This window comes from Manacus vitellinus, unplaced genomic scaffold (assembly GCF_001715985.3).
Source record: "Manacus vitellinus isolate BGI_N305 unplaced genomic scaffold, ASM171598v3 scaffold_36_pilon, whole genome shotgun sequence".
NCBI lineage: Eukaryota > Metazoa > Chordata > Aves > Passeriformes > Pipridae > Manacus > Manacus vitellinus.
In genome coordinates, this window is record NW_021940508.1 from 5,028,490 (window position 1) to 5,048,845 (window position 20,356).

The window sequence follows — 20,356 nt, forward strand, 5'->3', positions numbered from 1 at the left end:
AATTGCTGCAGCAGCTTGACAAAGCCTGTTTGTGGAATGGAAAATGAAGAGGAAAGAAAACCATAGTTGGCTTCTGAGAGCTTGGCTTTGCCATGTGGCCGGAACCCTTGCCTTGTGCTGCCTGCAGAGTGGCACACACATGTAAACAGGCAAGTAACAGCTCTCCTTCCCCATTCCTGAGTCTAAAAGCACTCCCTTGTTTGCTGTACCCTACTGTCTCCTCCTTGTCCTTTTCTTACACAATTCCTTTTCTCACTTCAGCTCAAGCTGTGATTTAAATGCTGCCTGATTGCCTCCTGTTTGCTGTTCAGGAAAGCTGAAATGTGCTTTGTGGCAGTTTCCCAGTAGTAGTAGCAGTGCTTTATCCTGGTTACAGCATGGAATGGGACAGGAATGCTTTAAGTGTTTTGACCTCCAGCAGTTTCCTCACTTACTGTGATGAAACTAGTGCTCTAGATGAGGTATGTACTGATATCTCTCTCCATCTAAATTTTTAATGGGTAATACAAGACAGATATTTCTAAGCAAAACAATACTTGATTTTCTTCATTGACTGAAAGGAAAATTGCATTATTTGGTGTATCTTGGTTCATATGCAGACTGATGTCACAAACCAGAGCTGCTACTTACATTCACTTGGAAACACTGCTACTCAAAGACTGACAGCTTGCCATAATCTCCCTGCACTATCTCCCATGCATAAGGGTGGTTGAAATTACTTTTTCAGGGGTTTATGATACTTGTTCTGATGAGTTTATTAATTAGAAGACAACATATTGTCCTGTAAACAAAGTAATGCTTTGCAAAGTATTCTGTTGGGAACACAAAGCTGAACACCACAGTATTACAATGTGTGCTCCATCAACTCTACATGGAGCATCTTGAAAACCTAGGCATTAATTGCCAGGAGTTCAAGATCCATTAAACCAGAAATAGCAACCAAAAATTCTAACTTTATATGCTGGTGGTGAGAAGAGAGTATTTCCTTCCTATAAAGTAGAAATGTGTTTGAAATCCTCAGTCCCAGCACAGCCAGGCTGTTCCAGTGTGCAGCCTGACATCCTTGCAGGTACTCAGGTGTAGAGATTTCACATCCTTATAGGCCTGTATCCCATTAAACAAAACTACAGAGAAATTTTCCTGTAACAGCTAATGTGCTTTAGACAGCTTACAGATTGTCCCTGAAGTGTGCAATTGAAAAACCACATATAAAACATGATTAAATTGTCATTCTGCATCTAAGGTGCTGTAAAGTATTAAGTCATGTTTCAGGAGTGCACTAAAATCAATAAAAGTCTGGTTTATAAGCCTTCTTTTTCTTGTGATAGATAGCAAAAGGTGCTCCAAGTGTCAACCCCAAACTGACATGAGTGAACATACTCTCTTCTAAGCTAGTCAGATAAATCTTTCATATAGTGGAACATTCAGACTCCAAGGAGCTTAACTTTGTGTCTAGATGTCAGCAGGGAGAGCACTGTATGCCTTTGTTCCGTGATTTCTTGCCTCATCTCTGCTGCCTTCCACCAACTCTCTTGTTCCTGTTTCTGCTTCTCTCTGTGGGGATCTTAGAGAGGCAATTCCAAAGGCTTTGAGGAAGACAAGGATGTCTCGTATGGCAGTGTGGATTCACCTGTTTTGTCTCCATTCTAGTGGTCCCCACTACCTTATCTTTTAGTACAGAGACATACAGTTGCCTGGTGGAGGCTCTGTCAATGGTTAATTGGCTTGTGGGGTTTTTTTGGATGCTGAATACTTTTGGGTTGGTTGTTGGCATTTTTTTCCAGTTTTCACAGATGCCTTCTGTGCAACTCAGAGCATTCTCCTGTTTGCAGAAGAGCTTTGTGATCCAGCTGAAGGCTGTGGTTTTGGGTGGGACACAGAAATCTCATATATTGAAACCAAACGTGTAGCCCAGATGAACTACCCTCAATGTCTGAGAACACTACAAAATGTCTCTGGCTGCCCCAGTTTATCTGAGCATGTGTTCTTGTAGTAATTTATCAGAAGATGTTTTTCCTACATGAAAAAAAACTAACTTTGGTACAAGTCCAAATGTAGCTCATTCTGTATGAGCATTCTCAATCACAGTGGCTAACAAGGCATCAGCCACATCCAGAAAACTGAAAGAATATTCCTGTCCAAAGCAGATGGAAAATTCTACCATGTAGAAAGGCTGAGTTGTTTTGGAAGTGCTCTTTAAGCATCAAGTACTATGTTCTGTCTTTTTTTTTTTTTCCCAGTAAGTATAGCGTTTAGCAGTTCTTAAGTTTAATAGCATCAGTTTCTAATTATCAGATTTGAGGGTCAATTGCTTAGATCTTTGCCAGAGATGATTGTGCAATTTAGAAATGGTGGAGAAGGCAATCATGAAATTACACAGGACATGAGCTGCAGACTTGAAATGAGTTTTCAAAGACCCCTTAATTTTGGCCTTGTCTCACAAGGGAGAAGTCAGATTGGCAAAACGATTTTCTTTTATCAAGGATCCTGTGTGAACTGGATTTGGATACAGTGGGAAAAATGTAGTGAGGCAAGACTGACTTGAGTAAAAGTGCCTACAGCAATTAACAGTTTATCTCACAGTTGGGCTCTCCCCAAAAGTGGTGCTGCACTGTTTCTAGAGGAGTTGGTACGACATGACTGAATCTGAATACTGAAACTGCATCAGATTGACTCAGTGGTGTGATGGAGTAAGTATTATGAGCCGCTGTGGGAATTTCATCCCAAGATGTGACAGGAAGCACCTTAGTGGAATTACCCTTGGTAGTAGCAGCATCCAGATGGCTCTGGGCCAGGGGAAACTTTCAGGGGAGTTTGCAGAACTGAGGAGCTTCACAGAAAGCTGAATCCTGGCATAGTCGTTCCTGCCAGGTATAGAAATTACTGCCAAACATTACTTGTTTATACTTGGATGATCTATCAGATTAGATATCTTCATTCCCTTTCATTCTGCGTGCATCCTTCAGCAATTTGCTTTAAAATCTGTTTTAAAGAGTGAGGAAACAGAACTTGCTTTGCAGTGAAGCAGAGTTGGAACTGCACCTTACCAGCTACTCCACAGGAAATGCCCTTGAAAATTTCCTTAGGGGTATACAGTATGAAAAGTAAACAGCAAATGACTTGTATTTCTCTTGCCTAATTCTGGTAATGAGAGCAGGCTCTGTAGAACTGAGGCTTCTGAAGCCTCAGAGGCTTCTCTCCTGCTTGACAAGTGGTCCCACCAATAATCTATGACACCAAATCTGCATCCTGCCTTAAGAGACAAGCACAGTACTTTGTTGGAAGTTTAGTCCTACCAAAGATTACAAGAGTGACCAAAGCTGCTGTTCAGAGGACTTCTGGTTGAACCAAGAGAGAAGATGTGCTGCTTGGGCCAGGAAAGTGTTGCAGATGAAGTGAGGCACTTCCTTTGTAACAGTAATAGCAGTATGTTTATTGATATAAAACAGCTATTTAACAATTTTTGATAGTAAATGCAACAGTGGTTTAAAAAGATTCAATAGCAAGGTGTGCTTGATTGTCACTGCATAGAGGATGGAGTCAGGCAAAATTGTTAGGGAAACCCTCCCATTGAGTCATGAGGTTCAGAAAGGGCCCCCTCGCATTCTAAACTCCTTTCTCAGGGGAGTCTAGGTGAAGCTGGATCCAGACTTAGTCCCAGATTTGGACAACAGTTTATGTCTAAAGGATTACATGTGTGCATCCACTCTTTATATCACTTAACCAAGATTTATAAGCTTGCTGAGAATCTGTTGTGGCAAGGATTCTCCCAGCCTCAAGAATCCCCACAAAGAGAAAGCAGAGCTGTCTGAAAACCAACAAATACACCAGCACAGTGAAAGCCAGACTGAGGCACGATTCATAGAGAGAAACGGAGCTGGTGGCTTGTTTTCCCTGGGGGACTTGTTTTGCTTCAGTATTTGGTAGTCCTTCTGCCCCAGGGGTAGCTGACGTCTGATTCCATTGCAGTGACTGCATGGGCAAGTCACTTCACAGGAAATTAAATCAGGTGCAAAATACAGAAAAGTTAGTAACTCTTACAAAAATGTTTGAAACCAGCAAGGCAGTGGAAAATCAATTTCCTCTTTTTTTATCCCCCACACAGCACTTAGGTGGAACCTTTAATCTGAATGAACAGAAGGAGGAGAAAATAGATTTTGCTGAAAGTTGCTGGGGTTGCAGTCTGAGTCTGAATTCACTATGGGTTCAAGTGCTGATAAAATGTGACCATCTCCCCTGAGTAGGGGAGTAGGTGAGAAAAGGCAGCATGAAATGCTTCTGCCTAGACAGTAATAGAAATGGCAAAACTCATGAGGTTTCGAAAAGATCAGATAGTTCAAACACGTCCTCAGATTTGTCTGATCTTTGCTAGGGCTGTAGCAATAGCTTTCTTTTTAAAGGAACTGTTACCAATCACCTTGGGAAGCTGCTAAGGTTAGTTAAGATTTAAAAAAAAACCAAGACATAGATGCAAAAAAACCCCAGACCAAGATTTTATTTTTTGTCAGTAACAGACATTTGCCTCTTGTCAGCCAAACGTACAAAAGTGCCTCAAACCAAACCCAAAAACAATTGATGAGATTCATCAGTTGTAAGATAGAAGGGGTGCTAATTAAGTATGTGATGCTCTGGACTAGAGGCTTGGGAAGGAAGTGTTCCATGGGAGGGGACTGTACTCATTAAACTGGAAAATTGCATTTGTCTTAAACAAATAATCACTATCCTCTTCTGTTCAGTACTTTCTTGTTTCTGGTGTGTCATACAACCTTACTGTAACGACAGTTCAGAGATAGGAACAGAAAGAGCTTTTGTTTCTAAGAATCCTGGTTTTCTTAACTGCTTCTTTGGCCCTACTATGCCGTGCCTTTTCCAGACAGTGTTATCCCCTTTCTTCAGCTCCAAGGACATGACCTGCAGAGCCAGCACATTTCAGAGACTGCCTTTGGAAAAGGGCACAGTAGGCTTTGGTTAGCAGCTTTGGTGAGCAGCTCGGTGCTCTGTGGCAGAGCATTTCCCCTTTCATGTGACTGGGAATTCTTGAGAGTATATTCAACTGATGTAAGACTGGGAGACAGGATGTCAAGATATCACTATCCTTGCTCATGCAGACACTCCAAAAGCTGCTGCTGTGCATGTTTACTAGGTGGTTTCTTAAGCCTGAGGTTTTTTGTTACAACTTTCATGAAAAACATGTTACTAAAAAGGATTTTATTCTTAACAGGGTAGTTAGAATGCTATAGGTATCCCTGATTAACATTGCAATTTTCCCTTGCAGTCACAAAAAGCCATTTCACCTTGCTTCATCTGTCATTGGTTAGAGGCCAGGAAATTTTACTTCAAGGTTTGTGAAAAATTGATTTTTTTTTTTTACAAAAAGAAGCATTTCTGACTAAAGAAAAATCCCCATTAAAATGAGCATGAGATCCAAATGTGAAATCTGGCTCAGAACAAAAGCTCTGTGGTTAACTAAACTAGGAAAACTAGAATGTGTTTGTTTTTTTAATGTCACATAGAGCAGGTGGGTGTTAAAATTCTTCTTCGGCTTGTCTGGAACGAGAGCGTTTCAGCTGCAGGAGCCTCTCCACAGTGTCTGCAATGGTTCTCTCTCCATGCACCTTGTTATCCCGGGTGCGGATGTTCACTGTTCCACTCGCCTTCTCCTTTTCACCAACAACTAGAAAAAAACCAAGGCACAAAAGGAATGAACTTAAAATTCAGCAAGCTCTTCCCCCACCCCCCATCCCCGCAAAACTTTAAGCTTACTAAACGAAAATTCTAAAAATCTTACAGATACCAAGACAATACGTGTGTGTCTAACTAAAATAAATTTTATATAACACACTTGGAGATTGTGTTTCTCCAGTACCCAATCTAAACTCTTTGAAACAACCTCTGAATGTAAAGTGAGACTTTTTTTTCCTTAATAGGGTGATTATTTGTTTGTGGTCCTGAAAGTGAAATGTGCTTGTGCCTTATTTGTATCAAATGCTTAAAGTTTTAAACAATAGAACTTTTTCATGGTTCTGTCAGTTACTCTGAGGGCAGAGTTTCTCTGTCAAAGGCTCTTTCAACTCTAGTGGATCCCAGATAACTTTAAGGTCAATGATAGACCCCCAGTTTACATGACAGGACTAATGTGCTCCTTCAAATCAAAGACTTCAGGATCAGTTTCTAATGGTCCCTGCATCACCCTCTCTAAAAGATGCTCACCCTGTGCATGCACAGCTCAGAAGTGCACTCCAGCTGAATGCAGTGAAAACATGGTATTTGTTTTGCTCCATTAGAAACAAGAGCATAAATTACTGGGAGAATGAAAAATAACTGAAGGATCTGACTGACAAAGGACAAGAGACTTCATACATGTCTCCACATGGCTGATGAAAGAACAGCAGAAACCTTTTTCTATAGCAACAGTAATGCCTTGGGTCACAGTGACCTTTCAGTGACAGCTGTAAAGTGAGAAACGCTATCATGTAGGCAGGAAAGACTCTCTGCAATGGAGATCCTTAGGAACAAAGTGACCTAAAACACTGATTACGATCCTGCCCTGCTCACCGAAGATCAAATCCTGTAAACAAGAAAGTCAGCCAGGATAAGGTAAGAAATACGTTACCCAGAATAAAGTTATACTGTGCAAGCTGAGCATTTCTGATCTTCTTGTTCAGTGTGCACCCAGGATCTACATCAACATCTGCCATAAATCCTGCATCATGGAAGTCCTGCCGGACCTAGGAGAAAAAGTATTTAAACTGTCACTACAGGATACTGATGATCATGAACTATTTATGATATGTAGACTTAAGCCAGTTAAGATTATCTGACCCATAAAACAAAGACACTGTCATGGGCTCAGGCGATAGAGATGAGCCCAGTTCAAGAAATTAAAATTAAGTCAGCTATCATGCAACAACATACACACAACAAATAGGCAGTGATGTGAACATCTAATGTTTGGGCTGAATAGTGATTGGAGTTTGATACTGTAAAAGGCAGCAGGCCGGTGGAGCTTACTGATTAGAAGAGATTTTTATTTTTAATTTATTTTGCAGACTATTTTACTCGTATATAGTGTGCTTGAAAAAACTATAGGAGATCGATGCTGGAAGCAAAATATGCAAACACTTATTTTCATCTTTCTTACTGCTCTGCAAGATGCACGTGGCCATGGGAGACTTGAACCTGAAGGGTAAGACAGCTTTTGAGCTAGAGCGAAAAACTAAGTTTTCCAAAGATAAAAGTCTCACAAAGACAACATTTGTTGTTTATGTACCCAAAATCTAACTCAGGTTATCTTTAAGACAGATCTACACAACTTCAGCAGCTAATTGTCACTGTAATATAAAAATGACTCAATATGTAAAGACTTAGAACACTTGTCTGAGATAAATACTACTAATCATGAATAACCAGGTATTTCAGCTAAATGCGATATACTGAAAATGAAGCACAAAACCATGTACATCACCTTTTGAGCATACTCATCACATGCTGGTCCCACTGGTACCACCATTACCTGCTGTGGGGACAGCCAGAGCGGCCTTCAATAAACAAACAAAACAAGTTTATTTAGCTTTCAGTATGAAATCCTATTTACAGATAGAAGTACAATCTACACAAGAGACTCATCAAGCCATCTGGTTAGATTCAGTGATGAGAGCCCTACACTCGTTACAACTTATCTCCTAAAAAGAGCTGAGTGTCTAAAAGAATTCAGTGTGGGCAAAAGCACTTGCTGACCAGAAGATTCATGTTGGGTTTTACAATATACAACAAATCATAATTGAGTTGTTGATCATATTACTAACTAAGCACAGGAAAACATTTACTTTAGTACAGTCTTGTTATAATCAGAGGGGTCATTCCCAGTGGGTATTATACATATATTACACAGGTAAAGTAGGTCATGTACATAAATAACTCTTCACAAGGCAGCCCAGCTGCAAAAGCAGTTGGGAGACTTATGCCTTGGGCAGAGCAGCTGTATGCTGCAACTGCATGAGCAGTATCATATAGAATCTACCATATCTTGAATTATTTAATACTTAAGGCAGGTGGTTCAGAAGAAATTGCCTTGTGGTATTCCTATGGTGTGTCCCTGTAGCAAGCAAGAAGAACAAACAAACCCTCTTGACTCTTAGATGCTTGGGGCTAATTTCTCTCCTAAAGTGTTTGCTCAAACTGGAATAATAACTTTTCAATGTTACCATTTGCCTCCATAGTTTTCAGTTAGAATGGCAATCATTCTCTCCACAGATCCCAAGATAGCCCGGTGAATGATAACTGGTCTTGTTTTGTCATTACCATCATGGCTGTAAAGAAAAGGGTTTCATAAGGTTTTTTTACTTGAAGTAAACTTATGCCTGTAAGCATCAGTGAAGCTAGATTATACAGAACTTAAAGCCACCAGCCTCTGTGCTTACCTGACAAAGGTGAGGTTAAATCTGACTGGCAGCTGGAAGTCAAGCTGAATTGTAGCACATTGGTGGTAGCGGCCAATGGCATCTTTAATCTGAATGTCAATCTTAAAAACACAAAGATACAAACTTTTACTACAGCTTAAAAGACAAGGATTCCCCTCTGAAAGCAAACTCATTGTTTTAAGATGGAAGGTTTCATTCAATGCAGAGGAACTATATGTACCTTTAGACAGCATAGTTTTACTTCAGCCCGTGTTAGGATTTAAGTGATTTGCAGGTTCTGATGCAAAAAATGTTAGAGTAAAACCAGAGTGAGTAAGTAGAGAGACAATACTTCAGGGGGAAACTACCTTAGATATCTCAGATTACATTTTGTGTTTTTCCATCTGGTACTCTCATGGGTCTTTTCACTGAGTGAATTAAGCAGCCTGTAAGTGCAGAACTGAACACATCTGCACGAAAATAAAACTTCCTCAACATCAAACTGGCAAACTTACGCTTCTATATTATGCAGTATTTGAATACTTTGTAGCTTATGTTACAAATTCAGGGCATGAATGTGGGATGAGAATGGTACTGTTAAATAGTCCACTTACCAGCAGAGAGTCATAGTAATCAATGTTACTAATCCTGACCTATGAGTCAAGCCTATTCTTTCTTTTGCATCCGGCACTTAAATCCTGAATAAATTTATGATACAAGTTAGACAGAAAAGACTGATAGAAAACAGTAGATTTATAGTGTTCTGACCTTATTATTTATCACATTGCTCACTTACTCATTGTTTTACCAGTATGGCTATATGTTGAGGCTGTGTCCCTTATTTTAATTTATGTATTACACACCCAGATCAGTGTTTTAACAACTCAAGACCTAAATATCTTTCAACTTTGCAATCAGAAGTCAGAATTTATCGTAGTTCAGCTAGTTACCATAGAGCTTCATTCTTTACAATCTACTTTTTCAAATTCAGACTTTATTAGGAGCAAGTGTAAGGTTAATTAATGTTAACAAAGGTTCCTGTATATTTGCCCTCTTTCAATCAAATGAGGAAATTACTAAATCTTGTTTGCATTTCATGTTATGAATGACTAGCTGCTATAACACATTTCACCTACAACACAATAAGCTGAAACTGAATCATTAGCATACAAATAGAGTAATCAGAATAAGTTTACTAGACGAGAACACTACATAAATGTAGTGTAGGTGTGTTACGGAAAGATTTAAAAGCAGTTTACTTTTGTTCTTCTCGTGACCTACGATTCACTTTCTAATGCAGGAGCTGCTCTGCTAAAACAGATCTTACAGTGCCACCTTCTGTTCATGTTGCTCCTAAACCAGTCAGGAGCTGCGGACAAATAGTTGATTCATGTAAACTGGGTTTAATTAATGAAATGAGTGTTAGAACTCACGTTACAACTATGTAAACACCAGGATGACAGAGTATTATCCCTCTCTCAAGTATGTCAGAGTTTCTGTTTCTGGAAAACCAGAAGATTTTAGCCAGACAGCATCTTAAAATGGTATTAGATAACTGTAACAAAAAAAAATCCCTTTATTCCTGGATAAGGCCTTTTGCCTTATCCAAACAGAATTAAAAGCTGAAACCAGATAGGGGTTAGCACATACTAACCTTAGGTCCATAGAAAGCTCCATCACCAGGGTTTAACTCCCACTTCTCACCAAAGGCATTGAGGCTGTTTTCAAGTTGCTGGAGATAAAAGGACACACACTCAGTGTTTCTCTCCATGTTACAGCATCAGGTCAGCCTGCTACTACAGATAGGTGACCCTACCAAATTCTCTGTACTTCTCAGTTGCTGCTGAAACTCATTTATTGACTGAAAAAGGGAAGTTTCAGAAGAGAGCCAACTAAAAAAAAAAATTAATTAGTCCAAATTTAAACAAACAAAATTAATGCAATCATTTTGGAAGAGGTCGAACAAGCATTAGCTAAGATGCAAGAACTGTTTATGCCAGATTCAAAGTCTGTAGATAACTTTGAGATGAGATCCACCCTGGTACACCAAATGTCTATTCCGCCCCATCTTCTCACACCTGCACGGGCTAACCCCATCCCTTCCAACCTCCCTTTCAGGAGATAGATCTAAGTCTTACTATAGGGGCTGCCAGAACTGGTTCTCTTTGCAGTTCTTACAGAACTTGCAGCTGCAGCCTTGCTTTTGTAAAAAAAGTTAATAAAACTACTGTTTACCTTTTCAGCCTGATTCCACACTTCAATATCTCCCAGGTACTTTTCAGGACGAGTGGAGAGATTCAGTTTAAAGGAAAATCCAAAGACATCATACACAGTACGCAAGAACTGCAGACAACTCTTTATCTCCTCTTCGATCTTTATGACAAGAGATAGAATGTGTCAATTATGGAAAAAAAATCAGTTAATGTGATTTTAACGCCCGATTTCCTTTCACAGCAGCCCATACCTGCTCCATAGCACAGAATATGTGAGCATCGTCCTGCTGGAACCGGCGCACTCGAGTGAGCCCTGTCAGAGCTCCTGACAGTTCGTTGCGGTGCAGGACTCCAAAATCAGCCAAACGTAACGGCAGCTCACGCCACGATCTCGGGCGATGATCAAACATGAGGCTGAAGGAAAAGTTTGTTACTGGGAGCCCACTGAGAATCAAAATTCTGCAAACTGCAGGCAGTGAGAAGCTACCAGTGACTAAGCACATGCCCATTAAGCCAATGGTGTAATCTGGATAGAACCATCAGTCATATCTAGTTTTGTCAGGAAAACAAATGCACATCTCCTTTTACAGCTGGCAGGCTTCCCCCACCTCACAGAGAGAAGATACGAGAGGTCCTAAAACTGGGCATTAAAAGCTGAATGCCTAAAGCAGCACAAAATTGACAATGTCCCAGTATTTATTTTGGATATCTAGGTTTTGTAGTATCAAGGTAAGATTCAGGTCTAAAACACTGTCACTATAATGGTGGAAAAATGACACTTCTCAGTGTCTCAAGTAAAGAGAGAATGTAGGCAACAACACTCACAATTACAGCATTCCTGACAGCATCTGAAGACAGCCATCTCTACAATTACACAGGCAAAAGGAGGAGGGTGGCATTGCTTTTTTTTTTCCCCCAACATCTTTGCTAAACTGGATTTGCTATGTATTTACCAGTGTCCTGGGCAGTTCATGGGCTTCAAAGCAAAGATCTCCTTCTCCACTTCAAAGGAAAACATGTTGTCACTGTAATGCTGCCAGTGCCCTGAAGTCATCCACAGTTTGCTGTTGAAAACATTTGGAGTGACAACCTCCTGGAATCCACGTTTTCGATACTCACTCTAAAACAACAGTTAGTTGTTTTATTTTATTGTTTATAGTATTTATTTTGTTTACAGTTGTTTTATTTAGTTTATTTTATAACTTTATTTGTTATAAAATAACTAATATTAAAGAAAGCAAAAGTACAGACTTCAATCCGCAGCCATAACAATATACAAATGCTGCCGTACAAAACTCCACAACTTAGGGAAGGAGGCAGGGAAGAGAAAAATTCAAGTTGGGCATGTAGTAAGCAAGAAGAACAAGTTTCTTCCCTGCAAGCAAAGCAGCAGTCTCTAATTACTCGATGATACTTGATAGTACATTGCAGCCCAAATATACAGTAAAAACAAAGACTTCAAATATTACAACAGGAAGATCAGGGTTTTTTTTTTTCATGTATTTTCAAAGTTAATAGGTCTACAGGGCCAAATTAAGTAAGTTTATTAAAATAAATCAATATGCATCAGTGGAACAGCAGTAGTGTGAGCTTAGCTGTACTATTAGATGTCAACGAATTCATATTATAAAGCACATTTATCACAGCTTTAGCTGCAGATATAAAGCACTTGTATAATATAATGTAATTTTGCAGAGACTGTGACAAGACCAATTTAAAAAAAATCAGGTTTCTTTAGTGCCTTATAGAATTAAGAGATTAAAATAACTTGAAATGAAAGGCTATTAATACTGTTATATGTAGCATGCTGTTACACATTTTTCTAAAATCATGCAACTTTTTCTATAGGCTTTCCAAAAGACAGCACTTACCCGGATGAATTCAATTAATGTATTATAAATGTAAGCTCCTTTTGGCAAGAAAAAACAGCTACCAGGGCTAAGCTCATGGAAGAAAAACAGTTCTTGGTCCTGCAGAAAAATAATACTTGAAAAACTCAGTATTTGCACCCTACTTTTTTCACTTAACATTCACAAATGAATTACTACTGACTGGGCATCACTATCAGTTTCAAAAAGAAAAACCTGGAAAAAACCCCCACAATATCCAATAGATCAGATGCCTTTTCACTAGTATTTTTATGTCCATCAGTAGTTAAAGGGGAAGGGGATTGTTCAGTTTCGTGTTTCATTACTGATGCTCCAAAACTTCACACTTAACTCTCAACTGTGCCCCCACAGCTGCCTTTGTACATCGACAAGTAAATGTTTAGTTCTGCTTCTGCAGCTAATTATGTGCACATGAAATGATTGTGTGAACTACAGTTGGCTAATGTGACACACTGTGGACATGCTTCAGGTCTGCACAGTGAATTCTTCTGTATTTTTTCATGACGTACTAGCAGCAGACACTATAATGCTGTTCAGAACTATCAGTTATCTGACAGGGGTATCTACTGAAGAAAAACAAACCCAAAAACCAACCAACCAAAAAACATAGCTCTGTATTACAGATTCTGAAATCACACAGAAGAAAAGAACTGTGTGAACAGACCACAGCAAACTGCGTTGGAATGAGCACTGCCCACAGAGTGGGGCATTGATGTGTTGCAGATGGAAGTGTTTCTGTTCTGTTCTGATTGATCTGTGTAATAAGGATGTCATTCCATTTAAAAGAGCAAAAAGTTATTTTTCTAGGACTTTGATGCTTGAAAGAAAAGTAACTGACTTTGCAACTCAAAATAAAATTGTGTCACATCTTGATTGTGGCAGCAAAGAATACACTGTCTTCAAGAGGCTTCTAGTTAAGGGGTTAAATCCACAGTGTTTTTGAAATAGCATTACTTAGAAAAACTGTCTCACCCGCCCAATTTTCCTGTGATCTCTGCTTTTAGCCTCCTCCTGGAATTTCTCCCATTCCTTCAGCATTTTTGCATCTGGGAATGAAATTCCATAGATCCGCTGTAGGGATTCCATATCAGCCTTGCCTTCCCAATAGGTAGAAGAATTCTGCATGCAAAAAAATAAATGTAACACTGAAGAAAAGGAGGAGCCTCCACTACTACAGCCTGCTATGAAAAGGCATATAATTATTAATAAACCATTAATGTGGAACAATTAAAGCGTATAGAGAATTTTAATTGTAAATTCAGAGCACTGATCAGAAAAATCCAGAAAGAAGAGGTGAACACACTAAGCAAATATGGTTTCGGGCTCTCTCCTGTCTTCTTCCAAAGCCTATCTGCTCTCTTTGTAGCCATCCTTTTCCAACTGTTTAGTCACAAATAGCTATAACCATCAGCTGAACAAAAACTATAAACTTTAACTGACACAGCTCAGTCAAAACTTGAGCTAAACTTGTGTTCCTATCTGTGCTGGAAGTGCAAGCCCTGGAAACACAGCTGGCTTCACACCATGTGAATATCATTCCAGCACACGACCTTTCCACAATTTGCAACGCTGAGATTTTAGCCAGGTTACTCATTTCACAGTACATTCTTGCCTCAGCCCAAAGACAGCAACACATTTTCAGTGAAAACATTTGTCTAAGGAAGTTTTAGCACTTACCTTATGAATTTTTATGGTCTTTATCTTGCCAGTATGTCTGACATGAGGCCCTCTGCATAAATCTATCAAGGGACCACACCTAAGAATAGGAAAGCATTTATTTGGTATATTTAACCCTAGATTCATAAATCCAGTAATATTATGATCCACATGTAATTACCTGTATACTGTAGTAGTTGGAGTATTGACCTTCTCATTCAGGATGCGACACTTGAATTTATTATACTGAGAAAAAAGCAGCACAAATATTTGTTAAGTCTTTGTTAAGCAGGAGAACTGGCCAGCAGCTTAAATTATTTGCTAACCTGACGCTATGCTGCATCAAAAGAAGACTGTAGAAGAGACAGACAGAAGCACAGAGCAGTAGCAGAGCAAGCTGCCCAGAAAGCAGTTTGTGCAGTCTCTGTCCTTAAGAAATTTTGAAGGCCCAGCCGGAAGCCTGGTCTGATTTCAGTGTTGGTCCCATGCCCTCTGCATGATATTGGACTGGAGACCTACAGAGGTAGGTCTGAATGACACTATGATCCTCCTGATGTCCCAGCATTGAAAACTCAGTAACGTCTACCTCAGGAATTCAAAAAAACTATTTGCTGCTAGATACTAAAGGGAAAGCATGAACTTTTAGTGTTGCTTGGACTTTCTCAGAAGTCCTTATTTTAAAAGACGTTTTATGAAGCTTTCTGAATGCAGCAGCACATACAGTTACAGTATCATACAGCCAAGATAATACAACATAACTGCACATAATACATTGCAAATTTGTATCTCTGGGAAATAAATGAAGAATGCAAGTTCACAGATGTTGTGAAGGTCACTCAGGGGAAGAAATAGTTCTTACATTCTCAAGAAACTAAGAATTAAACCTTTGCTCATTCTTTTTTTGTTAGATATCACAAATGAGTTTATAAGAACTTTAAAAAGTTAATTTGATAGGCTTTCCTCTACCACTAATAGAACATACACTGAAGTTACAAACACTTAAAGACTAATTGCATGAGGCTAGAAACAACCTTCTAAAACAGCCTACCTTAAACATTTCAAGTAGTGTTTCCTTCTTAACTTCCAGTCTCTCAAAGGCTTGTTTTTCCTTCATTATCTTTTTGCATAATGTTTCCAAAGCAGAGAAGTCATTACTTGATACACCCCTAAAATAAACACACACACACACAGAAGTGAATAATTTTTGCTTCCATTCGCAATTTGTGATCCACTAGCTTGTGGATGGGAGGCATTACAAAGGACAAAGTCATCTACAGCAGTAGAGATGATGTCCCAGAAACAAGTACGTAACAGAAATTTTGCTGTGACTGCCACCCCACACCTCCAAAAAACCAGAAAAATACAAAACATACCCTTCCTCAAGGAACATGTCGTAATAAAATCCATTTTCGATTGGTGGGCCGTAGCACAAACAGCCACCATAGATCCGTTCCATTGCTTCACCCATTATGTGAGCACTTGAGTGCCAGTACACCTAGTGGAAGTAAAAAAAGAGGGAATTAGTGCATTTCAACTGTTTTATTTAAAACCTTTTCTGAAACTCTTGCTTTTAAGGATACACTAGATCAGTCAGGAGAAGAGAAGTGACCTGCCCAGCAACGCTCTCAGCCCAAGCACCAATGTTTCCAAAAGGTAGCATTTCCACCACAAACCTGTTTAGACTGTGGTAGCAAACAATTCTTATTTCCAACTACTGTTGAAATTATTCAATTATTTTCAAGAAGTCTGGAAACTAATTCAGAAACCTTTTCTTCCTAAGAACTTCAATCAGTCAACTCTGCATAAAGACCAAAAGGTGTGCTTTCAACATTAGGCTGTTGTCCTAGTCCAAAGATTTTATGCATGGGAAATCCTGCACATTCCATCTTCTAGGACACCTGAGGTTTTGACAAAACTAAATCTGTAAGAGTTTGTCTGTCTTGACTAGCACAGACAAATCAGGAGCCCTCACTTAGCCAGTAAGAAAACTCTGAGTTTGAATGCAAGACTTTTGTGATGAGTTTGACTGACAGCTTCTTGTACCAACTCATTTTTTCTAAAGATAGTATTTATCAGTTTACTGGATATCCACATTTATCTGAAGGAGTAGGCAAAATAAAGTAGGTACATCTGCATGTAAAAAGAAAAAGAGGAGCCCACTCAGTACTTTTATCATTGTACGTAGACAGTACTTTTGTACTGTTTTGTTCTCAAAGGCAGTGCTGAAGAGGTCAGTTCAAAAGACCTCCTTTATATGAACACAAAGGTTGTAAATGTAAAATTTTAATGAGAATAAACTTGACATAATCTACAGCAACTGTGAGCAGAATTGGCTACAAATACATAGCAGAATGTACATTATCTGTAGTACCGAAACCACTCTGTAAGGAACTATTAGGAAATGCAGATGTACCTACACTGCAAACCTGTCCCTTCCTCTTCATCTTCTGAACACAGTAAATATGCAAATAACTACCAGAGGCTGAATTTCATATAAATCCAAGGGTAAACAAGTTTTGGTAGAAGATACTCACTGCTTGAGCCTCTTCATCTTCAAATTTAAGCAGCTCCAAGGTACAATCCTCCTCCAAAGGACGATCTAGATCCCAAACCATCTTGTTCACTTTAGCAATAACAGTGTTGTCAGCTAATCCCTGACTACAGAATAAACATAAAAGTACAATTATAAGTCATAATAAATATACAGTATTTTGAAATCAGTAGAAGTCCCCTGGATTTTCCCCTCCAGGTTGAATAAGATTAGGAGTGCTCAGAGTGGACACAATGTCATAAATAAATTCCAAATAAACAAGCAGTTTAGCCAGTCTTGAACACTCATGAAAAATCCTATTTATATTTCAGAGATATAGAAAGTAAATTGTGTTATATACCCAACATTCACACATTTTTTAACATACTTGACTTAGAGGCAGTCACCTCAAGGTACTAACCTGACTTCCCAATCCTGTTGCAATATAACACAGAACTTCTCTCATAAAAATTATCCAGTACCATTTTTGATGTAGTAACTTTATAGTTTGTATCCACTAGGCAAAATACCCTTTTCTTGATCCCAAATCACAAAAGTAAATAAATTCCAATGTCATAGCACCTTTCGGGGAGGGGGGATGGGACAGAGAAAACAAAAAAAGGCATCTCACCTTTAGGAATCATCCAATTTTTGTAATTTTAACTGTCAGGGTGTTCACTGTGTATCATTCAAAAATGACCCACAGCCAGTATGAGTAACCTGTAGATGTGCAATACTCTTTTGGATAGGTATCTCCCATGCAAGTAAAAGTACAATTAAGTGAGAGATACTCATATGTTACCTTTCTCTGAAATCAACTGAAACATCACCCAGCAGTTGTCCTCCTCAGGCCAATGCAAGCCGGTTTGCAAGTGCTAACATTCAATCTGATCATTTACTAGCAAATCAGGTCTTAATGCAAGAGCAGTACTTGCAGGAGAAAATCCGCAAGTAATGTGTATCAAAAAGACCTCAATTCTATTCTTATTTAATTTTAGAAACTGTACCTTTATAAAGAAGAAAAAAATTTCACTCCAAAACTAAAACCCAACCGGTTACCTCCAGTTCATCGTACACAAGGTGCTTTGAGAAGAGATAAATGACTAAGAAATCATACATTACCCATCCCCTCAAAGCCACTCTCTGACCCTGATTGTGCGTATCACGGAACAGAACCGTACCTAATTCCACAAGCAATTTGATAAGGAGTAGTCTTCCAAGATTCAGCATCAACCTGCTTGCCATCAGGTAGTGTAACTTTAATGGGTTTACTATCCTTTGCCGCTCTTTCTGCAAGGAGTGCATCATGTTCAGCTTTAAGTTTATTGTACATCTCTAAACGCTCATTGATAAATGCAGGCCAAGGATTCAGCTACACAGAATAAAGAGAAAGGAAAATGGTTTATAGATTATTAATCTGATAGCACGTTATGTCAAGAATGCAAACAGTAGTTATACTTTTCATAAGCAGCTACGTGACGATATCTATATACGTACTATATCTAAAAAATAATCAACATTATTCCAGGTTATGTAGTATTCGTTACATCATTCATAATGTCATAAGGCTTCAGTTGAATGAAAACTATACCATTGTACACCTGTTTAATAAACCACATATGCTACCAACCACCTACACAGCTTATTAAACACCTGTTTAATAACCTAAACAAGGGCAAAAATCAACCTGAAAAGACTGTATCAGAGCAACGTAAAACCAGATTTTTCTTATTAAGTCAAAAAACTGCGGCAATGCCGGTTCCTGTCCAGCCAGACAGGAACTGACTCCAGCTTACACACGTGTACTGACGTCAGGACTACCTGCCTGGGCACAGCCAAGGTTGCACAGCTCCGCAGCTGGCTTAGGACTGGTGCTGGCTCGCAGCTGGCCCTCTGTGCAGTCAGAAGGATGTGTGTTTTACCCACCATAAAGACGGAAAAGACAAGAGCACCTTATGCAGACTTTCCTCATCCCAAAGATCTGCCTCCTGCCTCCCGCTGCAAACAGGGTCACAGGTGGAAAGCATCGCCGAGCCGCAGCTGTGCCAATCTGAGCTGCCCTCCCATTACCCCAAGGAAACTTGGTGCAGAACCCGACAACGTCACTTCAGGCCAAAATCTGGGAAAGATGTAACTGTATCGCCTGATAAAATACTTTAGAAGGACGAGTTGTAGCAAATGCCACCAGCACGCCCAGGACACGGCATCTCCCACCCCCTGGCCGAGGGGCAGCTCACCTCCGACCGCCCTCCATCGCCGGCCCCGTCCTTCATCTTCTTCTTCTCGCAGTTTGCTTTCCTCTCTTCCCCACCGCCCACCTGCGGAGGGCGAGCACCATTTCCTCACTCTCCAGGAGTCGCTTTAAGCCCCCTCAGCCCCCCATCCGGCGAACAGACCCAACGCCCTCGCCCCGGGAAGCCCCATCCCCGCTCCCAGCTCCTTTTCCCTGGGGCACATCCCACCGCTGTGGAAGCCCCACGGAAGAGGCCCAGCCCCCTCCGCCGCCAGCACCCGCCTCCTGACAGGGCTGCCCCTCTCCCCGAGCCCTGACGCGGGGCCGGAGGAGCCCCCGGCTCAGCCCGAGGGGGACGCGGGGACCCACCTGCCCGTCACCTCCGCCATGGCCGCGCAGAGCTCCCCGGGAAGGGGGGCGCGCAGGCGCGCGCTCGGCCCGCGGGCTGATGCAACCGGGGGCGGCGCGCCCGGCCCGAGCGGGGCGCCCTGGGCGGGGGGTAGGAGGGGGAAGGCGGCCCGTGAGGGGCTCCGGCAGCTCGGGATGGCCGAGGATCTGTGTGCACCCGTGATAGCGGGGAGCGGGGCTCGTGTCTCCGTACCCCCGCTCCCCTCGCTGCCTCTGGGAGAATCGCAAAGTGAATTAGGTTGAACAAGTCCTCTGAGCATCGCGCCCAACTTGTGACCCAGCACAACCATGGCACGAAGTGCTACCTCCGGTCTTTCCTTTAACACCCTCAGGGGCGGTGACTCCAGGGACGGCAGTGCATTCCTATGTCTAATCACCCTTTCTGTGAAGAAATTCTTCCTAATGTCCAACCTAAACCGCCCCTGGTGCAGCTTAGCACTACCCTGTCTCTGGTTGCCTGGGAGAAGAAACCGACCCCCACCTGGCTACAACCTCCTTGTTGGAGAGAGTGAGAGGTCACCCCTGAGCCTCCTTCAGACTAAACATCCCCAGCTCCCTCAGATGCTCCTCACAGGACTTGTGCTCCAGTCTCCTTCCCAGCTCTGTTGCCCTTCCCTGAACTCACTCCAGCACTCAGGGATACCTGGCTACCATTCCCCTGAGGCAGAAGTTCATCAAGGATGGATCAGTGAATGGAAGTACTCTTTGCAAAAGAGACTAAAATAAAATAAAAATTGGACTGAACGATGTCTGATTTTGGGGGAGGGGGGTGGGGGTGCGCAGAGAAGAAGTGGAAATGATTCTGAGGTGGTTGTGTCAGACCTGAAGTGCAGGACTGTCCACAGCTGTCCTGAGGGAAGGCTCAGCTTAATGCCTTAGAAGTTACAGACACTTCTGAGGAAAGGATGTGATATTCAGGCATTTAGTTTGTAATCTTCTTCCCCTCCTTTCCCTGCTGCTGTTTTTCTCTAATAACAATGTTTTCATTTAGGAAGGTTATTTTCTTTCAGCACATTCTCATGGTGGCT

The 20,356-nt window shown here is 40.8% G+C and overlaps 1 protein-coding gene across 1 annotated transcript; it reads right to left on the reverse strand.

Moving 5' to 3' along the window:
• Positions 1 to 4,469: 4,469 nt before the first annotated feature.
• Positions 4,470 to 19,330, reverse strand: TARS1 (threonyl-tRNA synthetase 1). The gene is made up of 19 exons (XM_018077260.2): positions 19,290 to 19,330; positions 18,925 to 19,005; positions 17,869 to 18,059; positions 16,692 to 16,815; positions 15,531 to 15,652; positions 15,206 to 15,323; positions 14,339 to 14,403; positions 14,179 to 14,257; positions 13,474 to 13,620; positions 12,484 to 12,582; positions 11,566 to 11,732; positions 10,864 to 11,026; positions 10,635 to 10,772; positions 10,054 to 10,131; positions 8,421 to 8,521; positions 8,205 to 8,309; positions 7,466 to 7,538; positions 6,614 to 6,728; positions 4,470 to 5,674 (listed from the first exon to the last, which is right to left on the reverse strand). The coding sequence occupies exons 2-19, from the start codon at positions 18,958 to 18,960 to the stop codon at positions 5,526 to 5,528; spliced, it is 2,070 nt and encodes a 689-aa protein (XP_017932749.2). The 5' UTR covers positions 18,961 to 19,005; positions 19,290 to 19,330; the 3' UTR covers positions 4,470 to 5,525.
• Between the last annotated feature and the right edge of the window lie 1,026 nt (positions 19,331 to 20,356).

What these genes read in the sequence shown, in the direction of transcription:
- TARS1 (XM_018077260.2), bottom strand. Translation starts at nt 18,960, where the DNA reads ATGAAGGACGGGGCCGGCGATGGAGGGCGGTCGGAG. An exon ending in CCAACTACTACAGTATACAG is followed by an intron (nt 14,258 to 14,338) that starts GTAATTACATGT and finishes TCCTATTCTTAG; the next exon opens with GTGTGGTCCCTTGATAGATT. An exon ending in TTTAACCTCACCTTTGTCAG is followed by an intron (nt 8,310 to 8,420) that starts GTAAGCACAGAG and finishes TTTTCTTTACAG; the next exon opens with CCATGATGGTAATGACAAAA.